This window comes from Chiloscyllium plagiosum, chromosome 7 (assembly GCF_004010195.1).
Source record: "Chiloscyllium plagiosum isolate BGI_BamShark_2017 chromosome 7, ASM401019v2, whole genome shotgun sequence".
NCBI lineage: Eukaryota > Metazoa > Chordata > Chondrichthyes > Orectolobiformes > Hemiscylliidae > Chiloscyllium > Chiloscyllium plagiosum.
The window spans coordinates 100,083,240-100,107,416 of record NC_057716.1 but is presented as its reverse complement, the minus strand read 5'-3'; the positions used below and the strand labels follow the sequence as shown (position 1 = coordinate 100,107,416).

Below are 24,177 nucleotides of genomic sequence, written 5' to 3'. Positions count from 1 at the left end.
CGGGCGGTGCGGGGTTGTGGGACTATGAGGTTGGAGGCGGTGGATGGGAGATCCCCCGAGGTGATGAGGTTATGGACGGTCTGGACCCTCACCTTGACCTCTTTCCACCTATCACATTTCCGACGCCCCTCCCCCAAGTCCCTCCTCCCTACCTTTTATCTTAGCCTGCTGGACAAACTTTCCTCATTCCTGAAGAAGGGCTTATGCCCGAAACGTCGATTCTCCTGTTCCCTGGATGCTGCCTGACCTGCTGCGCTTTTCCAGCAACACATTTTCAGCTCAATGGATATATGTCCAGTTTGTTCAATCTTTCCCCATAGCTAGCCCATTCTAGGTATTAGTCTGGTAACCTCTGAACTGCTTCCAACATATTTACATTGTTCCTTCAAAAGGACTGACACTGCACAGGACTCAGGTGCAGTTTCAGCAGTGCCCTGTATAACTGAAGCACTGCTGATTGGTCCAAATCTTGGGCGTCATCCTCTCTCTGTAACAACAGTGCAGTGGACATGGCACAGTGGTGTAGTGGTTAGCACTGCTCCCTCACAGCACTATGAACCTGGGTTTGATTCCAAACTTGGGTGATTATCTGTGTAGAGTTTGCACATTCTCCCCGTGTCTGCATGGGTTTCCTCTGGGTACTCTAGTTTCCTCCCACAGTCCAAAGACGTGTGGATCAGGTGAATTGGCCATGCTAAATTGCTCCACAGTGTTAGGTGCATTAGTCAGAGGGAAACGGGTCTGGGTGGGTTACTCTTTGGAGGATTGCTGTGGACTTGTTGGGCCAAAGGCCCTGTGTCCACACTGTGGAGAATCTAATCTAAAAAAAAGTTATGTAACCACACTTGTACTCCAGACGCCCACGCTAATTATCTGAGGACATGGGGTTTAAGCCCCAAAATAGAAGCTGAATGAATTTAAATTCAGTGAATATAAATCTGGAATTGATGCTGTCATTAATTGTCATAAAAATCCTTCAGGTTCACTAAGGCCCTTTAGGGAAGGAAATGTGTCGTCCTTACTGGGTCTAGCCTACATGTAACTCCAGACCCACAGCAATGTGGTTAACTCTGAAATGGTCTGGCAATCGGTTCAGTTCAAAGATAATGATTAATGGGTGACAAATGAAGGTCTTGTTAGTGACGCCCTCAAAAATGAGAGAATGTATTTTCTACAAGTCCTGTGTCCACTCAGCAAAGGTCAGTACCACCAGCAACACTTACCTCATCAAAGTCAGCAATGATCTCATTTAAAAGTCGCAGGCACTCGACTCCTTCGTTGTTTGCCTCCAACTCAACGTAAAACTCAGAGAAGTTGCTGATGGAGGCGAACATAACAGCAACACATTCACAGGACTGGTAATACAGCTCATCATTACGCCTCTCACGTGCAAGGAAATGTGCCGCAACGTCTTTTGGCAGGATGTTGTGCAGTAGGCGTCTGTTGTAGGCCTGAAGTTCCTCCATTTCTTCTTTCTCTTCAGTCGCCTGGGCCAGGAAGTGCAAACAGTCATTACTGTGTTGACAATCTCCAACACTTATTTTCAGCTAAAGTCAGGCTTGCAATCTATATACAGTGTGCCAGATCATATTTACTGTGCAGTATCTGACCACATCTCTCAGGTATGATAAATCATTTCTTTTATTTAATAAGATGGTCTTTCTCTGAAATACGAGTACATAATACTGCACATTTGGTTTTAATAATAACATTGAAGTTTAAGAAATTAAGATACACGTTGTTCTGCTAAAATGCCCATTTTGTGAATGCAAATTCACTATAACACAATTGACGAATTAGTGCGAACTTTTAAAGCATATAGTGGTTACAACATGATTTCAGCCCCATTTGATGGTGCTACTACACGATTTTCTTATTACATGGGGTTGCATGAGAATGGATCTACCACATTATACCAGAACCGACTGTAAAATAGAAGAAACCACAGTACTCAGAATAAACACAATTTATAAGATTTTGAGATGCACAGTAAAAGTAAAATCCTCAATCTATCCCAACAGCATCCCTTCATAGTACTCAAACATTAGAGAAAATTCCCTTCTCTATCACTTCTCTAGGTTTGAATTAACTATTGCATTCAATTCCTAGTCTTGAAGGTGTGATGGCCCTTTCTTTAAGTATTCACACAACTTAGCTTAGAGTTATAACTAAACACTACCTGGTGTAGAACTTTCAAACTGAACCCTCACACTGAGGTAACCTATTTATAATTTTTCTGAACTAACTCCTTGCTCCAGGAAAACTGTGTTCTTAAATCTAACTTCAATCAGGATGTCTGCAACTGAAATCAAAAGGTTCCTGAGCTTTGGGCACTTCAAACAAGAAAGAAAATAAATCTTGATACTTCTAACTGAAAGCAGGTTAATGCTCTTTACTGTTTGCTCTGTCCGCTTGTAAAATTCTCCCTGTGCAAACAAAATCCCATTCACACTTCAGAAACTTTCTCTCTCATATTAATTTAAAAAAGACTCCAGAAATACTCACAAATTAATCACTAAACACCCTCATTCACACAGACCAAAACCCATATGCCACTAGTTCAAACCCTAAGCTCTAAAATGAATGACAGTAAAATATATATATATATATAAAAATCACACACCTTACATGGCAATACTACACATTTAAAATCAGTATATTAACACATGACTCGAGAATACTTAAATTCTTAAAAAGAAACAAAAGAAAAATAATACACAACAAAAACAAACGTTGCTGGTAAAGTTCAGCAGGTCTGACAGCATCTGTGAAGAGAAATCAGAGTTAACGTTTGGAACCACTGACCCTTCCTTAGAATTGATGGTAGTTAAGAAAATGTCACTTTACAGGCAGAAGATAGGGTGGAGGAGGGGTTAAGGAGCAAATGATAGGTCGAGATAGAGCCCAAAGGGAGAGAAGAACAGTTGGACAGAGAAAGGAGTTGATTACAATCTGGCTGGGAGGGTGAATAGATGTTAGTGGAGACTGTTAGTGGCTAACTGTAGGTTATGGCAGACTACATGATAACAAGGCTTGGGTATGTGGAGTGGGTGATGAGAACACGGGAGTGTTCAGGCCCTAAAGTTATTGAACTTGATATTGAGTCCAGAGGGCTGCAGAGTCCCCAAATGGAAAATGAGGTGTTGTTCTTCCAGCTTGCACTAAGCTTCACCAAAACACTGCATCAAGCCTGAGACAGAGACATTGGTCAGGGAACAGGGTGGTGTGTTGAAGTGGCAGGCAACTGAAGCTCAGGGGTTTTTTTGTAGGCAGAGCGTAAATGTTCTGCAAAGGAGTCATCCAATCTCTACTGTGTTTCCCCAATGTAGAGGAGACCATATTGTGAGCAAATGTAGCACACTAGATTACGTGAAGTGTAGATAAAATCCTGCTTCACCTGGAAGGTATGTTTGGTCCCTTGGATGCTGAGGAGGAAGGGAGTAAATGAGCAGGTGTTACACCTTCGATGGTTGCAAGGGAAAGTGTTGTGGGGTTATTGGGGGATTGTTGGGAGTGAAGGAAGAGTGGACCAGGGTGTCCTGGAGGGAACAGTCCCTGTGGAAAATACACTTGTCTTCATTTTATTCAACCCTGTTAAAACATCCTTATCTCTTCGTTTTCAAGCTTCAAGTTTCATTATGGGAGTCTAGACTCTACAAAATCTGCAAGGTCTATTTGTTAGTAGAACACAGATATACTACCATGAAATTGAAGCATATTCTGTTTTTAATTTTAGTTTCTTCAAACATTTCTTGCTGACTCACAGAAAGCTCCCTGAATTTGCAACGAGTTGAAATTAAATTTAAAAATCAGACAAAACCAGGTTATAGTCCAACAGCGCTGCTCCTTCATCAGGTAGTTCATCAGCCTTCATCAGGATCCTTCGTCAGACCGAGCAGAGGCTACGGAAACAGATGAATGGGCACCGCACAACAATCAACAGACAGGAGTGTTCCCTCCCAGTTGGGGAACATTTCAGCGGTCCAGGACATTCAACCTCGAACCTTCGGGTGACTGTCCACTGCATTTTACACACATTCACACAGACCCTCTCTCATACACAAGCTCTCTCTCATATGCTCGCATACACACCCCCTCCCCACACTCACATGCACACATTCATGCACCCTCACAGACTTATACCCTTTTACACTCACACTTACACACATACGCACATTCTCTCACAGACACTAATAACTCCCTGCCCCCAACACACAGTCTGACCATTGTGACACAGACAGTCTCACACAGGGCACCTCACACCTTCAATGCATTATCTGGGTTGATATGACACAAATTGTTAAAGTTCACTTGAAAATGTAACTTTAAAAAAGCTCTGCGATTTACACATGAAAGAACTGAAACCAACATGTTCCTTCCAAAAGATGAGAGACTGAACAAATAATCCAGGTCTTCTTCAATGTATAATTTCAGTTACATCACACTGTAAAAGTTTGTTATAAATTCTGTGTCTTACGACCTTTTACTCCACAACCACCTGATGAAGGAACAGCGGTCCTTCCAATTAAACCCGTTGAATTATAACCTGGTTTTGTGTGATTTTTTAACTTTGTACACCCCAGTCCAACACTGGCATCTCTAAATCTTGAAACTAAATTGAAGACATTTTTCTAAACAAAAAATCCTTTGAATAAATGTACTTCCCATTCTGAACCACTTGGAGGCACTGTTGTCCTTGGTTTGAGTCCATCTTTACTATTATTACTTAGCAGTGCCCTTTCAACACAGTAATGTTCTACTTAATGCAACCAGTCAACGAATATCACACACTTTGGGCACTCGAATTTTGAACTCAAGGTCAAGACGTTGTGAGTAATGTTAGTAAATGCTGGCAGAAACACTCATGGGAAAATAAAGACAGTGGGAAAATCTAGGTTTCCCTTTTATAGAGTCATAGAGTTGTACAGCACGGAAACAGACTCTTCAGTCCAACTTGTCCATGCTGACCAGATATTCTAAATAAATCTAGTCCCATTTGCCAGCATTTGGCCCATATTCCTCCAAATTCTTTCTATTCGTAGACCCATCCGGAATTGTACCAGCCTCCACCACTTCATCTGGCAGCTCACTCCATGCAGATCCTCTACATGAAAACGTTACCTCTTAGGTCCCTTTTAAATCATCCCACCCTCACCTTAATTCTACATCATCTAGTTTTGGACTACACTACCCTGGTAAAAAGACTTTGGCTATTCACCCAATCCACGTCCCTCATGACTTTATAAACCTCTATAAGGTCACCGGAAAACAAATCTTAGGAGGACTTATACACTTAATGGTAAGGTCCCAGGGAGTGTTGCTGAATAAAGAGACCTTGGAGTGCAGGTTCATAGCTCCTTGAAAGTGGAGTCGCAGGTAGATAGGATAGTGAAGAAGGCGTTTGGTATGCTTTCTTTTATTGGTCAGAGTATTGAGTACAGGAGTTGGTATGTCATGTTGTGGCTGTACAGAACATTGGCTAAGTCACTGTTGGAATATTGCATGCAATTCTGGTCTCCTTCCTATCGGAAATATATTGTGAAACTTGAAAGGGTTCAGAAAAGATTTACAAGGATGTTGCCAGGGTTGGAGGATTTGAGCTATAGGGAGAGGCTGAACAAGCTGGGGCTGTTTTCCCTGGAGGATGGGAGGCTGGGGGGGTGACCGTATAGAGGTTTATAAAATCATTAGGGGCATGGAGATGGTAAATAGACAAAGTCTCTTCCCTGCAGTGGGTGAGTCCAGAACTAGAGGGCATCGGTTTAGGGCGAGAGGGGAAAGATATAAAAGGGACCAAAGGGGCAACTTTTACATGTATGGAATGATCTGCCAGAGGAAGTGGTGGATACTGGTACAATTGCAACATTAAAAAGGCATTTGGATGGGTATATGAATAAGAAGGGTTTGGCGGGATATAGGCCAGGTGCTGGCAGGTGGGACTAGATTGGGTTGGGATATCTGGTCGGCATGGACGGGTTGGACCAAAGGATCTGTTTCCATGCTGTACATCTCTATGACTCTATGACATCCCTCAGCTTCCGACGCTCCAAAGAAAATAGCCACAATCTATTCAGCCTCTCCATGTAGCTCAAATCCTCTGACTCCGGCAACATCCTTGGAAATTTTTTCTGAACCCTTTCATGTTTATCGTGCTTTCTGGTGGCTCAGCCAGTGCAAAGGTCAAAGAGGAAAACCCAACATATAAGCCTAATGCATTGGCAGAGATAATCTCTAACCCTAATCATAATCCAAGTCAAATCACCAAACCTAAACCCCAGACCCAAACTTAACTGCATTCTTGGCTATAGCTAGATCTGACAGAAGTCCTGGCTCACATCCTAAACGTAGCCTGAGCCTTAATTATTTCCTGATCCTAACCCTCGGAATGATGCTATACAAAACGAACCCAAAAACTAGAGCAAATACTAATCATTGCATTAACCGTAGTTTTGACCCCAAAATCACAGGACTATCCATAACCCTAAAAGTAACCCAGGTTCAGACTGAATCCTACTTGCAATACTAACCTCAGCACTTTTCCTACCCCTATAATAACTGTAACCATAGGCTGCATCATAACTTTAACTCTCGATCTTATCCTAATCCTATCACTAAGTTCCGATACCCAGCCCTGACACAAAACGCAATTCTATACGTCAGTTGTTGCTTCCTGCCGACAGCCAATGGAAAACAATATGGTTAATGTTTTATATCCATTTTATAGCTGATTAGATTAGATTCCTAAAGTGTGGAAACAGGGTCTTCAGCCCAACAAGTCCACACCAACTGTCTGACGAATAACCCACCCAGACCCATTTCCATCTGACTAATGCATCTAGTACTATGGGCAAGTTAGCATAGCCAATTCACCTGACCTGCATATCTTTGGACTATGCGGGGGGAGGGGGGTGGTGCCTGATGCAGACACAGGGAGAATGTACGAACTGCACACAGACAGTCACCTAAGGTGGGAATCGACCCAGGTCGCTGGTGCTGTGAGGCAACAGTGCTAACCACTGAGCCACTGTGCCACCCTAAATGAAGATATCATTTTTCAAAATTATATTGCAAAAGTTTTCAAACATGAAATGACACAACATTAACAAGAAAACATCTTCAACCCAGCATTATCAGATTAGTCATGATCTCGCTGAATGGTGGAGTAGAGCTGATAGGCTTTAGTAGCTTACTTTTGCTCCTGTATCTTATGGTTTTATTAATATTTTGGAGCCACTGCATTAAAATTAGGGTCACATAACCTATTAAAAGATCTGCCTGCGCATCTGTCTTGGGTGGTTTGATTGTTAAAGATCAAAGAAATGCTTTGGTTATTCCACTGAGAAGAAAATGCAAAGCCACACACTTGGGAGACCATGGTAGCAACCCCTCATTTTGTGATGAGCAGACTCTAAGTTTCCTAAAGTCCCAGAAAGGTATTGCATGGGGTGTGACCCTTGGATAAGGATGGTCATTGGAACAGGGTTTACTACTGATGGTAGAAACTCTCTAAAAACTGAGGAACATGCCTAAAAATGGTCATTTTAAATTAAACCTTGGTGAAGCGGCAATACAAAACCCATTGGAAGCCGGGATCAGCAGTGGACTGTTTTCCAGAACGATTGCATGGAGAGAGCAATATGTATAAAAGGGAAATGGTTCTCTCTGCGGGTTAACGTGTGAGTTGCCTACAAAGGGAAAATAGTGTCTTGCCAATAGTCATTGTCGTCATTTATTACAGTAAAAGTTTTAAAATCGTGACATGCCATTCGTTGAGCTCTTAACCAGAAGTTCAAATCTCTTGTTAAGTATTACCAGTCTATCTGGTGGAGGTCATAATAAAGTCAAAGCTCTAACTCTTCCTTATTACTGCACTGGAATATCATAAATAATTACATGTTCAAATCTCCAAAGTAGGACTTGAGCCACTCATTGGGGTTCATTGAGATAAATGTACAGCCACTTGCAACACACTACAAAGTTAACTTATTCATTTCAGTTGTACCATTTCCTTTTTATTGTACATTTTGCCTCCTTTCAACATCACCACATAAATCTTTAGAAACATTTGTAAGAACCACTGTGGTCCTCTGTTACCTTTCTCACTTGTCAATGCACAAACATAAAGTGTCATTTGGACCTTGCACCATTGTTGAACTGACTGAGGATGTCATGTCATTGTTTTCAAATTGGAGTCACTGGCAAAAATAGTGACTCCAATTTCCCCCACTTTCCCCCAACCCATGTAGTTGAATGGCACTGAAGCTAATGTTATCCTTCATGCGCTGAATGAGATCAACTCGCACCTGCACAGATTAGGAAACTTGCTGGGGTGAATAGCTCATCAAGCACCAGTTCAGAAGGTGAAAAATCATTTCATATCGACAAGCAACTTTTCAACCTGTTGGTCAATGACTCAGGAGTTAATCATGTAGAGAGTTACAGACATAGCTTGGTGTTGAAGAAAACTTGGCAGCAGAATAATGGTTGTGGCTGACTTCCTACCTGCAGTTTCCAGAGGAAATCCAACCTGGCAGTTGATTCGACCTGCTGAGCATGTAGATAGAGTGCCAGAACAAACACCGTGATTACAATAGGAGTCATGATCTTCAAGGCGACCTTCGAGAACTTCAGGGGGCTGTTACAAGGAAGGAAATAATACGAGCTAACAGCTGTAACCGAAGGAATTCTTTGCTGAGTTCTCACATTATAGCCAAACAAAAAGTGATTGGGACATGCATGAGCAAGTTAAAAGCTGAGCAACTCAACTGAGTTCTGTGCTTAACAATCAAGCTTCAAGTTGTTTCTCACATCTCCACTCTCCAAGTCACACTGGCTCTGTGTCTGAGTTAGATGACTTTCAAACTTTATATACTAATGTTTTTAGACAATTTAAACCATTGTCACATTATTTTAACACTTTTATCTTCTCTGTATGATATAAAATATAAATACATTTTTGTTATTGTCTTAGCCTGCTGACACTACCTGCGTGTTCTTGCTCTTCATAGGGATAGATGTACCTTGTATGCAGGATTAGTGGTGCTGGAAGAGCACAGCAATTCAGGCAGCATCCGAGGACATGCATCCAGGGTTGAGTGTGGTGCTGGAAAAGCGTAGCAGGTAGGGAGCACCCGAAGAGCAAGAGAATCAATGTTTCGGGCAAGAGCCCTTCAGCAGGAATTTCTGAAACGTCGACACTCCTGCTCCTCGGATGCTGCCTGACCTGCTGTGCTTTTCCAGCGCCATACTCTCAACTCTGAACTTCAGCATCTGCAGTCCTCACTTTCTCCCATTGTATGCATCCAGTCTAACCTCGTGCGATAACAAATTTCCCGTGAATTACAAGAGCCTGAATGATAAGTCCAGTCCTGAATCCTCCAGAGACTGGATCCCCTAATTTCTCAGTTTGTCTCCACCACAATATACTCGAACAGGAAACGCTACAAGTAGAGTTGGCATTTCTCTACAGCTGGGTCCCATGTGTGTGAGTTTTGGTGGCTGTATTGATATGACACTTCCCTTCTTTCTTTTGCTCCTGAAAAGAAATTGCAATTCTATTAATGCCTGGATTAGAAAGAGTATTTTCAGGGACTAGATTCAAACACATCACCGAAGCTGGAGAAGGAGGTCTGGACAAATGGAACACAACATTCCAATTTTGCATTTGTATTCTGTTTCTGTGTCAATTCAATGTAATCCAATGATTCCCCCAATACCAGAGAACAAATACCAAGTGCTTTAAAGGTGCTGGCCTTTAATTTTCACTTGTATTGATTTTTTTTGCACGCATTGCAAAAAATTAATTTTATTTATCATTAGATCATACCAGGAAATTGAAGAAATAAATAACTATTGACTTCAAAGCAGTGAAGTGAGGAAATGAATCTTGCTGCTGACATACATGAGCAAACTTCAACTGTAAAACCATGCTCATGTAACCCTTTCAGACCTTGTGCAAGAAGAAAATTGATTTTCATTCTGGGTTCAAAACATGGATGCCAAGTGAAAGGATGGCTTGAATTTAATGCACATAACCTTTCTCCCAGAGGCAGGGGATCTTGTGGTTGGTCAGAGGGTGTGGGTGGAGATTAGCTGCCTCCTCCAATCAAGTACAGGGTAGAAAACTTTCAACTGGCCTTCCCACCTGGGGGCTAATTGAAGTCCTAAATGGCAATTAAAAAGGCTCATCCTGACTCTAGCAAAAACCTCCAGCATTATGTGAGGCTTGTCATCTGAAAAGATTAGATTCCCTATAGTATGGAAACAGGCCCTTCGGCCCGAACAGTCCACACTGACCCTCTGAAGAGCAACTCACCCAGACCCATTTCCCTCTGACTAATGCACCTAACACTACGGGCAATTTAGCATGGCCAATTCACCTGACCTGCACATCTTTGGACTGTGGGAGGAAACCGGAGCAAACCCACACAGGGAGAATGTGCAAACTCCACACAGACAGTCACCCGAGGCTGGAATCGAACCTGGGGCCCTGGTGATTTGAGGCAGCAGTGCTAACCACGGAGCCACTGCATAACAAGCTTCAAATTCCACCATCCACTCTGGTGGGATTCGAATGCAGGTCCCCAGAGAATTAGCTGAGTTTCTAGATTAATAGGCTAGTGATAATATCAATAGGCCATCACCTCCCCTATATCAGTAGGCCATCACCTCATTTGTTTGTAGTCTTCTGGGATTGGGTTGGTGGTATGGAGGGGTTCCTCTTCCTGATGTATTTTGTGCCTGATTGAGGGACCCAGCATTGAGAAATGAGGACCTAGTGAAAAGCCAGACCTTGACGCTCACTAGCGACTCACCTCCCCACCCATTGTCACTGCAGTCTCACCACACTTACTCCACTTAACTTCCAGGAATTCCATCCCACCTCACATCCCTGATTCCAATCTTCTGCTTGGCACCCGATGCAATACCAGCAGTGGCCACTGCTCCAAGAGGCACTGCAGAGCTGCTGGCCTCTGACTGTGAGCAAGGACTTGGGAAAAGGGCAGCAGAGTAACAGCGGGTTTGAAAGTCATTTAAAAACCGCACGGATTGTAAAAGGCCTAGCATTTCCGAACCACCCAGACTCAAACCTACATAACACAGAGCTCAGGTTTTGGATTGAAACTGGATTTTGAGCAGGAAGGCAAGTCTAAGAGGGTGAAATGCAGTCAGTGATGTGGGGGGAAAGGCCACAACTCAAAGGCTGGGGAGAAACCAATCGAGTTGTACAGGAACTGATGTTAAAACTAATCTCATAATGCTCAATAAAATTACAGGCCTCATTAACAAAGAAATACCAAGTTAAATGGGACAAGTTTAAAGAAGATCTACTTTATAATAAATGTATCATAATCAGGAGAATACTCACCATGTCCATGTTCCGTTGATGGGGCTACTGGAGAGGAAAAGAAAGAATCAGTCAGCAACAATTTACTAAAGAACATTAAAAATTACTTCAAAATTATTCGAAGTATTCTGGTGGGTCAGGTTGGAAACTTTCCAATAAAGTGCAAGCATGTGTATAAAGCATGGTTTTATAAGCACATCACATTTGGAGCACTGAGACGATCTTCCTGAGAGTCAGAGATCTGTTTTCTGAAATTTACTCTTCCATGAGATGTGGACATCTTTGCCGCCTATCACGAGCTGTCCTTGAACTGTTCTGGTTCTGAGGACAGTCATGAGTCAACCACATTACTCTAAGTCTGGAGTCATGTGGAGGCCAGACTGGGTGAGGATGGCAGAATTTGTTTTCAGAATGGCATCAGTGAACAATATAATTACCGTATATACTCGTGTATAGGTCAATCCCATGTATAAATTGGCCCCTTATTTTTGGCCAAGATATCTTGTATTTTCCATTTATCTCGTGTATAAGTTGACCCTAGTTCTTCACAGTTACAGATCAACACTTATAAGTCAGTGCCTGCCCACTGCATTCCTCTCCAGCTTTCCAGTCTGCTGGCCATATCGCTCCATGCCAGGTCTTCCAGTCCACCAACAGTCACGCTCCACTCCAGGTTTTCAGAATTACTGTAATGGTATGATAGTACATGGCGACCGCCATATCCGCGGAATTGGTTTCAGTTACCCGCAGTTTACCACGGCCTGAACATATAACAGGGAATGTTCCAGATCCAGGGACCGGGGGCTGCCAGGATGGTAAATTTCCCATTTTATCTATTCTGTTGATAAATATTCATCCCCTCGAAAACATTACCTCATGTATAAGTCGATTAACATTTTTAAAAAGTCTTCAAAATTCGATCTATACATGTGTATATACGGTATCAGTGATCATTGTCACCATCACTCCTTTTGTATTCCAAATTCATTATCTAAATTTAAATAACACCAATTTAAATAACCTACCAGGCAGCATCATGGCTCAGTGGTTAGGATAGCTACCCCTACATTGCCAGGAACCTGGATTCAATCCCAATCTCGGGCGACTGTGCGGAGATTGCAAACTCTTCCTGTGCCTACATGGGTTTCGGCCGGATGTTCTGGCTTTATCACACAATTCGAAGAAGTGTAAGTTAGGTGGATTGACCATGCTAAATTGTCCGTAATGTCCATGAATGTGTTGGCTAGGTAAGTCAGCCATGGTAAGTGCAGGGATGGGGTAAGGGCCTCAGGGTGTGATGCTTTTTGGAGGGTCAGTGCAAACTCAATGGGCGCATGGCCTCTTTCCAAACTAGGGATTTTATGCTGAGGTGGGATTTGAACTCAGGTCCCCAGAGCCTCAGAGTAAAGCCTCTTGATTACTAGTCCAGTGACATGGTCACAATGTCACCAAATCTTTGTTTGCAAATTGGCTGCTGTGTTTTCTGCACTAACACGGTGACTACACTTTAAGAATACTTCATTAATCGTTTCTCAATGAAATAGATTAGATTAGATTAGATTAGATTTCCAGACAGTCAGTCGCCTGAGGCGGGAATTGAACCCGGGTCTCTGGCGCTGTGAGGCAGCAGTGTTAACCACTGTGCCACCGTGCCGCTGTGCCGCCCACGTAATCTGTAATCTGTAATCTGTAATGTAATCTGTAATCAAATACAAATGCAAGTTTTTTTTAATGACAGATGGTCTCTATTGCTCAAAGGAAAGTCACAACACCCTGCATGATTCCTTGAGGACACCCTTATTCTGGAAAATCCCAGCTGATTTTCCTCAGTGAGGACTGACCTGCCTCCTGCTGGAGAGTTTCAGAATATTCCTGTGTTTATTTTCCTCATAAGGCTGTGGGTGGAACAGAATGCTCCAATATAGCTATGGGGTTTGGGTAGGGGGGTGGAAGAGAGGAGGCGAAAGATCTCTGCTCATAAGTATCTGTTCATCAGCAAGTCTGAAGCAACAGCACGGGGACAGACACAAATAATTGTACCACTCTGTCCCTTGACAACTGTCAATGAATTATGAGGTAAATTCAGATCGACAAATTTCACATTTACATTTCAATCCAGAGACCCATTATGATTCTGCTCATTAATCAGCCACAGTTTTCGCATTCCCTTCTGTTGCATTAATATTTCACTGCATCAAGCAGTCATTTCACAGCTTCATGATACCCAGCAAGCAATAGTAGGATGTAAAATCAATTGGAAAACGCATGTGTTCGTGTTCAAATGTCAATGAGGATTTCAGTAAAATGGGCAAATTAAATATTTGAGTTAGGACAAATGCACTGCTTGGAATAGCATTGACTAAATAACCATAGCTCATAGTCATTTAAGCACAACAGAATCATGATCTACTTTGTCCTTTTTTGATTATAATCGATTCCAACATTAAAAATTTCCTGTAGCATTTCTAAATGTCGAATTTAAAGAGAAAGGAGCATCATCAAGCTTCTGCTTGTGAGCCAGAGACACTGGGAGATACCACAGCACAATGCTGAAGAGATGGCATTGAACTTTACCAATTTACCAGACAGCTTTTATAATGCAATTTTGCAACACTGAATGGAAGTCAAATCAAAATACTTTCTTAGTGATGGGAAACAAAAAACTGTAAAGGCAGAAAGGAATTTTCATGGACCATGTGCGTATATCACTAAAAAACTAGTGTAATTTGTAAAAAATTCCTAAGAATCTATACCGAGGTAGCTTTCTATCTAAGGTGGCACCGTAAGTGGCAATTTTGTAAAATTTTCACTGCACTCATGTGAGTACATGCAACAATAAATCTAATGCTAATTTTAATTCTAAAAGAAAGACATTTCAAAGCATTTTATAGCCAATGGAATACTTCTAGAAGTCAGCTACCTTTGTAATGTAGAAAACACAGTTACCAATTAGCTCCCACGAACAACAATGTAATAATTACGGGATATTTTTGTTGTGATATTGATTAAAGGATAAATATTAACCAGTAAACCTGAGACAGCTCCCCTGCACTTCAAAATATTGACTTAGGATCTTTTACATTTTCCCAAGTAGGTTAGCTTTAAGCTTCACCTGAAGGACAGCACCTCAGACAATGCAGTGTTCTCTCAATACTGAAGTGTACTGCAAGTATCAATCCTGAATTTTGTGCATAAAACTTGAAATGGGACTTGAATGTTGGTCATTATGTCAATGGAACTTGAGTGCAAAAGTATGGTTCTCTTTCACACCTCCTTGGACAGAATCCATCTGGAGCTCAACAGAAATAAACACTGATTCTGGGTCAGGGGATGGTGGGATCAAGTTTCCAACTCCAGGACATAAACAGGAACTTTACGCTGACACTCCCAGTGCATTAGTGTGGGAGTGCTGCACTGTCACATTTGTCACTTCTCGAATGAAATGTTAAAATGAGGCCCTTTCTCTGATGGAGAGTCAAATATGTGCAGGTTAAATGGATTGGCCATGTCAAATTGTTCATAGCGGTCAGGGATGTATAGATTAGGTGGACAAAGTTAAAATCACACAACACCAGGTTATAGTCCAACAGGTTTATTTGGAAGCACTCGCTTTCGGAGCGCTGCTCCTTCATCAGGTGGTTGTGGAGAATAAGATTGTAAGATACAGAACTTACAGCAAAAGTTTACAGTGTGATGTTACTGAAATTATACATTGAAAAAGACCTGGATTGTTTCTTAAGTCTCTCATCTTTGAGAGTGACCATGTTGGTTTCAGTTCTGTGCGTTTTAGTCTTATTCTCCACAACCACCTGATGAAGGAGCAGCGCTCCGAAAGCTAGTGCTTCCAAATAAACCTGTTGGACTAGAACCTGGTGTTGTGTGATTTTTAACTTTGTCCATCCCAGTCCAACACCGGCTCCAGGGTAAGAAGGTGGGTCCAGGTGGGATGCTCTTCGAAAGGTCGGTGTGGACCCGATGGGCTGATCGGCCTCCTTATACACTGTAGGATTCTATGATATATACCATTGCGCAAGTGAAGACCTACTGAGAGTGAGAAAAGTATCCTAAATTAAGGACAAGCTTGGTATGCAATGGATTCAGAGCAGAAGGCAGAGGCATAGTGGCAATGTCACAGAATCAAGTGTTACAGTGCAGCAGGAGGTCCTTTAACCTTTCACACCTGCACCTGTTCGTAAAAAAGACCATCATTACCTAGGGCCAATCTCCTGAATTTATGCCCATACTCTTGCACATTATTTTATCAAAGTAACAATCTCTTGAATGCCTCCACCACACTTCCAGGCAGAACACTCCATATCCTAACTACTCTCTTTTGGAAAAGGTTTTTCCTCACTTCACCCTTCTTTCAATTGCAGATTTCTTTAAATCTACATCCTCTTTTTCTTGTACCTTTTATGAGTGGGAACACTCTATTCAGCCCACTCATGATTTTGAAAAGCTCTATCAGATCTCCTCTTAGTCTTCTTCTTTACAAGGAGAACTGTCCCAACGTCTTCACCCTTTCCTCATAATTGTCAATGGACTAATAACCCAGACCTTTAGGTGAATGTTTTCTTGAATTCCAACAAGGGAGATGGTGAAATTTGAATTAAGTAAGGTAAATTATTTGAATGCAAGTTAAAACGCTAGCCTGATAGTGACCATGTAACCTCTGTTAAAAATATATGGATCACTAATATCGTATAGGGGAGGACATCTGCCATCCTTACCTTGTCCGGCCTACATGTGTCTCCAGACTCACATGAAATGTGGTTGACCCTTACCAATTAGGGATCTGTGATACATGCTGACCTAGCCAGTGATGCCCACATCCCATGAATGAATCGAGAAATCCTCATTGACATTTGAACATTAACACATGCATTTTCCAATTGATTTTACATCCTAATATTGCTTGCAGGGTATCACAAAGCTATGAAATGAGCAGTCTAGTGGGACATTGCAGTACAGACACCCAAAGGAAATGCCTAATGTAGCTACAGTGGGATAAAATCCATGAAGGACCAAGCACAAAGACCTGAGTCTACAGGAGAAATATAATAGACACAGCTGCTGTGGTACAAGGCATGGTCACGGGAGTTGAAACCTTGATCGATATTTACTCCACAACATTAAACACTAAAATTAATGATGTGATCATTAATTTCACTGCTGTCATGTTCAAATTTATGCAGCAATTTTCCTCTTTACAAGAGTAATTGTGTTTCATAAAAGCATTTCATTGGCTGTAAATGTGAAAGACACTGTATAAATGAGAACTGTTTTCTTTTAATTCGTTCATGGTACATGGGCATTGATGTCTGGGCCAACATTTATCACCCACCATTTAAGGTGGTGCTGAGCTGCCGCCTTGAACTGCTGCAGTCCATGGAATGTAAACACAGCCACAATGTTGTTATGAAGGGAGTTCCAGGATTTCAATCCATCTTATTTAGAAATTTCTACCTGTCTTTGAAATCTCATTGTGTTGAACTTGGTTCATTGCTAATGGAGAAAGTGAGGTCTGCAGATGCTGGAGATCAAAGTCCTTTTATCTTCTCCTGCTGAACACTCTCTGCTCATTCCTGAAGAAGGGCCTTTGCCCGAAACGTCGAATCTCCTGTTCCCTGGATCATTGCTAATGGACAAGGTGTTTTCAGAGGTATGCTTGACTTTCGATCTTTTGGAAGTGTATGGCACTGTTTGGTTAAGAGAGACTGCTGGCTAGGATGATTTAAGAACTGTTTGCTCTTTACCTGATAGTTTCAGAGTCCTTGATATCTATCGGAGAGCAGGAGAGGCCTTGGTTTTAACAAGTATGTGGAGAAGATGACTCAGTCTAGGAAGAATCCACCCACTTAGTGAGAAAACTGTAAGGAAGCTACAAATAATGCTGGCCACACGCAGCAGGTTTATTGGTATGTGTCAACAGTAAGTATTGACACCTGCCAAATTAAACTGTCTTCACTCATTCGTAATGCTGACACCTCTGCATTTTCAGTGTCTGTTGCTTGCATGTTAAATTTGTAATTTTCTTTGAGAATATAAGAAACCATTTGGCTCTCAGGAGTTAAAAATAAATCCGATGGGTTTGCAATTACTCATTGATTCTCCAGTTACTTTTGTATTGTTATTGCACCATATTTGTTGACATGCTGACTCACTCTTCATCCATATCTTTGTCATATTTTAAACCCTCTGGTTGTGGGGAGGGGAAGATGGACTCTGAAGTTAATCAAAGAAACAACCTGGATGAGTGGGGTCCCAAGAGCACTCAAGAAACTCAAGTACGTGCAGGACAAAGTTATCTGCTGGATTGGAATCCTAAATGCCCCACCATAAGTCCCTACACCACCAATACTCAGTAGCAGCAGTGTGTACCATCTACAAGATGCACTGCAGCAACTCACTAAAATTCCTTCAATAGCACCTTCCAAACCTAAGACCTCTACCACCTAGAAGGGCAAGGGCAGCAGGTATGTGGGAGCACTATCAACTGTAGGTTCTTCTCAAAGCCATTCACCATCTTGAGTTAGAACACAGGATGTAGATATCACTCAGCATTTATTGCCCATCCCTATTGCCCTCGAGAGGATGGTGGGGAGCTTTCTCCTTGAAACACGGCAGTCCTTGGGGGTCACAGTCACATTTCAGTCCGATTCGAAACATTGACTCTGCTTCTCTCTCCACCGATGCTGCCAGATCTGCTGAATTGCACTAGCATTTTCTATCTTTTGCTTCAAATCTTCAGTATCCGTAGCATTCTGCTTTTATTTCTGATTGAATGGAACTGACTCAGGGGGTTGAATGCTCTCCTTTGATTGAATGGAACTGACTCAGGGGGTTGAATGCTCTCCTTTGGTTAAAAGCAAATTACTGCGGACGCTGGAATCTGAAACCAAAAGAGAAAATGCTAGAAAATCTCAGCAGGTCTGGCAGCATCTGTAAGGAGAGAAAAGAGCTTTGACAAAGGGTCAGTTAGACTTGAAACGTCAGCTCTTTTCTCTCCTTACAGATGCTGCCAGACCTGCTGACATTTTCTAGCATTTTCTCTTTTGCTCTCCTTTGGTTCCTGAGTTAATACAGTCGAATCCTTAAAATTGGACACCTTGCTGAAACCTAACCAGTATATTCAAAAAGGTTTACTACACTCTCTTTGCTTGCATGACCGTATTTAGCATGCTATCAGCCTCCTTTTAAAATTCATCATTTTGTTGTGGTATCATAAATATACTAGAATTGCAAAATAAAACAGTGGGTTCGTAAATGGCTACTTACAGACTGTTGGCAGTAACCAATAGGTCTGCATTATCAAAAAGGGTGACGCCAGGCAGCTCCATCATTACAATGTAAACCAGTTCAATGATCAGCATGAGAACGAGCTTTCCAATGCTGCTGATCTGGAGGAATACAGCACAGGCCAGTAAACTCAGCAGCACACAGTAGGTGAAGTACTGTTCAAAGGAAAGCAGACAAAAACAGCTTCATTAGAATAGGTTTCCTTGTACAAAGGGAATCATTCCTACTCATGTAACTTCTCCATCCCAGCACCTACAGTGTTAATATGAGCCGCCTGCAGCCGATGCCTGGTTGTGAAAAGATCTGCTTTGGGCAGATCTGATGCCAACAAAACATCTTGTGACACTAGTCTGCAGGGTTTACTAGCAGTGAGTGGTGAAGGATTAACCACCAACAAGTCATCAGCAAAAGAGGCAGTAACAAGAAGTAGAGTCATAGAGTCATAGAGATGTACAGCATGGAAACAGACCCTTCGATCCAACCCGTCCATGCCAACCAGATATCCCAACCCAATCTAGTCCCACCTGCCAGCAACCAGCCCGTATCCCTCCAAACCCTTCCTATTCATATACCCATCCAAATGCCTCTTAAATGTTGCAATTGTACCAGCCTCCACCACTTCCTCTGGTAGCTCATTCCATACACGTATCACCCTCTGTATGAAAACTTTGCCCCTTAGGTCTCTTTTATATCTTTCCCTTCTCACCCAAATCAATGCCCTCTAATTCTGGACTCCTCGACCCCAGGGAAAAGACTTTGTCTATTTATCCTATCCATGCTCCTCATAATTTTGTAAACCTCTATAACGGTCTCCCCTCAGCCTCCAATGCTCCAGGGAAAACAGCCCCAGCCTGTTCAGCCTCTCCCTATAGCTCAAACTCTTCAACCCTGGCAATATCCTTGTGAATCTTTTCTGAGCCCTTTCAAGTTTCACAACATCTTTCCAATAGGAAGGAGACCAGAATTGTACGCAATATTCCAACAGTGGCCTAACCAATGTTCTGTACATCTGCAACATGACTTCCCAACTCCTGTAGACTATTACAAGATAACAGCTTAAAAGTAGCTTAGTACTGGTCAATTGCGTTAACATTAGGTAAGAGATATTATTATTACCTAATTCCTTATTTAGGGAAAGATAAAATTTCATTAGAGGTAGTTCAGAGAAGGTTCATTAGGATGATCCTCAGTATGGAGGGATAGTCTCATGAATGAAGGCTATACAGACTCTACTAACTAGAGGTTAGAAGAATGGGAGTGATCTCATTAAAGCATGCAGGGTTCTTAAAGAGTTGACAGGGTAAATGCTGAGAGGATGTTTCTCCTGCCCATCTCTAAGAACCCCAGAGAAAGTTGGTTTAGATTAGATTAGATCCCCTACAGTGTGGTAACAGGCCCTTCAGCCCAACAAGTCCACACCAACCCTTCGCAGAGTAACCAACAAAGACTCATTTCCTGACATTTATCCCTGACTAAAGCACCTAACACTGTGGGCAATTTAGCATGGCCAATTCACCTGACCTGCACATCTTTTGGAATGAGCAAATGTCTTGAACCGCTGCTGGGTTTGGGGTGTAGGACACCCACAATGCTGTTAGGGAGAGAGTGCCATGATTTTGATCCAATGACAGTGAAGGAAAAGCGCTATAGTCAGTCCCCCTCCCACTCTGCCGAGGGCATGGAGTTCCTGGGTCTCCTTCATTGCCGCTCCCTCACCACCCGATGCCTGGAGAAAGAACGCCTCATCTTCCGCCTCGGAACACTTCAACCCCAGGGCATCAATCTGGACTTCAACAGTTTCCTCATTTCCCCTTCCCCCACCTCACCCCAGTTCCAAACATCCAGCTCATCACTGTCCCCATGACTTGTCCTACCTGCCTATCTTCTTTTCCACCTATCCACTCCACCCTCATCTCTGACCTATCACCTTCATCCCACTCCCATCCACCCATTGTATTCCTTCCTACCCACTCTCCTCCCTCACCTATCACCTTCATCCCCACCCCCACTCACCTATTGTACTCTATGCTACTTTCTCCCCACCCCCACCTTCCTCTCATTTATCTCTCCACCCTTCAGGCTCTCTGCCTGTATTCCTGATGAAGGGCTTTTTCCCGAAACGTCGATTTTACTGCTCCTCGGATGCTGCCTGAACTGCTGTGCTTTTCCAGCACCACTGATCCAGAATCTGGTTTCCAGCATCTGCAGTCATTGTTTTACCCAATTCAGGTGGGGTGATCTGGAGGGGAACTTGCAGCTAGTGATATCCCCATGCATCTGCAGCCCTTGTCCTTAATGGTAGTGATTGTGTGTTTGGAAGGTGTTGTTGAAAAAGCCTTGGTGAATTTCTGCAGTGTATCTTGTAGATGATACACACTGCTGCTACTGAGCATCAGTAGTGCTGGGAGTGAATGTGGAAGCTGATGGATATGGTACTAAGCAAGGGGGCTGCTTAGCTCTCAATGTTGTTGAACTTCTTGAGTGTTTATGGAGATTTCCATTCTGAATGGCTTCATTCTAATATGTTCTGGGCTTCACCTGCAGAGGAAATAGTTTCTCTCTATTTATCTTACTGAATCACTTAAATGTGTGTGATAATTCATGTTGATTGATATGAGTCTGCTCCCCACTAGCCTCCTTCACAACTGCCAGTGTATAAATTTAACTCAGGGTCTTTTGTGGCGCAGTGAGGCCCAGTTTCAAATCCCACCCACTCGAGTGATGTGTCACAACATCTCTGAAAGGTTGATTAGAAAACAGCTGTAAATGTAACTTTCCTGAGATCTTTGTTAGATCTAGACATCAGTCTAACATCAAAATGACGGTCAGCTTCAGCTGATACGTTATGTCCCACCCTGGACTCCAGGAAGGATGTGAAGGATTTGCAGAGGGTGCGGAGGAAGGTTACGAGATTAATACCAGCGCTGAGGATAATATTGGAGAGACTGGGGAAAGCGGGATGTTCTTCCCCAGAAAACATCATGTGTGTTCAAAATAGAGTAAATATGGAGTAAATGTGGCAGGAAGGTTGTAACTCGAAGAGATTTAAGGTAACTGGCAAAAGATCGAGGAAGTAAACGGTTTTACACAGCAAGTTATTATGATCTAGAATGCATTGTCTGGAACAAGTTGTTTCAATATTAAACTTCAAAGGGGAGCTGCATAAATACATGAAGCGGAAATGTTTTTACGTGAAATATTGGTGAAAAGTGGAACTGACTGGATATGTTTTCCGTGTGCTGACACAGAAGTGCTCGGCTGAATCGTTTCGCTCTGTGCAGAAACATTACATTAGCTCTGTATCAAGAAATAAGGTACCTCAGGGAAATTACAGCTGGGTTGAAGTCCCCCGCAGAGTCCTGTCTCTAGGTCTAGACTATGGTTGGCAAAGGAATTGGCGACATGACAGGCATTGACATTGTTTGGAGTTGTGTTGTACTCTTTAGCCACACAGCTGTGCAAATCCTGGGTGTTGCACACAAACTGGAAGAAGAAACAAAGCAGAGAATCACAGGTTACTTATCAATTCACCTCAAGTTTTCACCCTATTTTTCTCCTCGGTTGTCTTATGCTCTTTCTCCTATGGGATACAGTTTCCCAGACAATGGCAGCCCTAAGATTGCTATTAACGTATTGGATGTTTTTCATCTGTGAGCCTAAAATATTGAGTGCATTTTTCAAATGTATTTGTTCATGGGACATGGACAGTCATCACTTAGTCATTGTCCTTCTAGGACAAAGAAGAACAAAGAAAATTACAGCACAGCATCAGGCCCTTTGGCCCTCCAAGATCCAGATCCTCTATCTAAACCTGTCACCTATTTTCTAAGGGTCTGCTCCCCGCCCCGTGTATCTGTCCACGTACAACTTAAATGACACTATCGTGCCCATCTCTACCACCTCCATTGGCAAGGTGCTCCAGGCACCCATCACCCTCTGCGTAAAGAACTTTCCAAATGTATCTCTCTTAAACTTTTCCCCTCTCACTTTGAACTCGTGGCCCTTAGTAATTGAGTCCCCCACACTAGGGAAAAGCTTCTTGCTATCCACCCTGTCTATACCTCTTATAATTTTGTAGACCTCAATCAGGTGCCCCCTCAACCTCCGTCTTTCTAATGAAAATAATCCTAATCTACTCAACCTCTCCTCATAGCTAGCAGCCTCCATACCAGACAACACTCTGGTGAACCTTGTCTGCACTCTCTCCAAAGCATCCACATTCTTTTAGTAATGTGGCAACCACAACTGTACGCAGTATTCCAAATTGGCCGAACCAAAGTCTTATACAACTGTGACATGACCTGCCAACTCCTGTACTCAATACCCCATCCGATGAAGGAAAGTATGCCGTTGCCTTCTTGACCACTCTATCGACCTGCAATGCCACCTTCAGGGTACAATGGACCTGAATACCCAGAACTCTCTCTACATCAATTTTCCCCAAACTTTTCCATTTACCCATATATTCTGCTCTTGAATTGGATCTTCCAAAATGCATCACCTCACATTTGCCTGGTTTGAACTCCATCTGGCATTTCTTTTCCCAATTCTCCAATCTATCTATGTTCTACTGTATTCTCTTACAGTCCCCTTCACTATCTGCTACTCCACCAATCTTAGTGTCATCTGCAAACTTGCCAATCAGATCATCTATACCTTCTCTATCCATCTAGCTAGTACACCCTGGACCCCATGTGATTTCACTTTCTCCATCAGCCATGGGAACCTTATCAAACGTCTTACTGAAGTCCATGTATATGACATCTACAGATATTCCCTCATCAATCAACTTTGTCACTTCCTCAAAAAATCCTATCCCTCAGTATCTTCTCCAGCAGCTTCTCTACCATTGACGTCAGGCTCACCCGTCTGTAATTACCTGGATAATCTCTGCTACTCTTCTTAAACAGGTGAACAACATTAGCAATTCTCCAGTCCTCTGGGACCCAACCCGTGTTCAACAATGTTGCAAAGATATCTGTTAAGATCCCAGCTATTTCCTCCCTTGCTTCCCTCCGTAACCTGGGATAGGTCCCATCTGGATATGAGGACTTGTCCACCTTAATTGCTTTTAGAATACCCAAAACGTTCTCCCTCCTTATGCTGACTTGACCCATAGTAATCAAACTGTAGGTTAATCCATAACCTCAACATCCGTCATGTCCTTCTCCGCAGTGAATACCGACACAAAGTACTCATTAAGAATCTCACCCATTTTGTCTGACTCCACGCATAACTTTCCTCCTTTGTCCTTGAGTGGGCCAACTCTTCCCCTAGTTACCCTCTTGCTCCTTAGATACGAATAAAAGGCTTTGGGATTTTCCTTAACCCTATTTGCTAAAGATAATTCATGACCCCTTTTAGCCCTCTTAATTTCTCGTTTCAGATTAGTCCTACTTTACCGATATTCTTCCAAAGTTTCATCTGTTTTCAGTCCCCTAGACCTTATGTTTGCTTCCTTTTTCCTCTGAGGAGAAAGTGAGGTCTGCAGATGCTGGAGATCAAAGTTGAAACTTTATTGCTGGAACAGC

The 24,177-nt window shown here is 42.5% G+C and overlaps 1 protein-coding gene across 1 annotated transcript in view; it reads right to left on the bottom strand.

Annotated features, from left to right (window-relative positions):
- adcy5 (adenylate cyclase 5) overlaps positions 1 to 24,177 on the bottom strand; it is a 401,945-nt gene that overhangs the window by 10,947 nt on the left and 366,821 nt on the right. The window contains exons 14-18 of the mRNA XM_043694258.1: positions 21,965 to 22,129; positions 18,626 to 18,801; positions 11,369 to 11,395; positions 8,503 to 8,635; positions 1,224 to 1,487 (exon numbers count right to left, since the gene is read on the bottom strand). Coding sequence (XP_043550193.1) covers positions 1,224 to 1,487; positions 8,503 to 8,635; positions 11,369 to 11,395; positions 18,626 to 18,801; positions 21,965 to 22,129 — 765 coding nt within the window. The remainder of the gene's footprint in view (positions 1 to 1,223; positions 1,488 to 8,502; positions 8,636 to 11,368; positions 11,396 to 18,625; positions 18,802 to 21,964; positions 22,130 to 24,177) is intronic.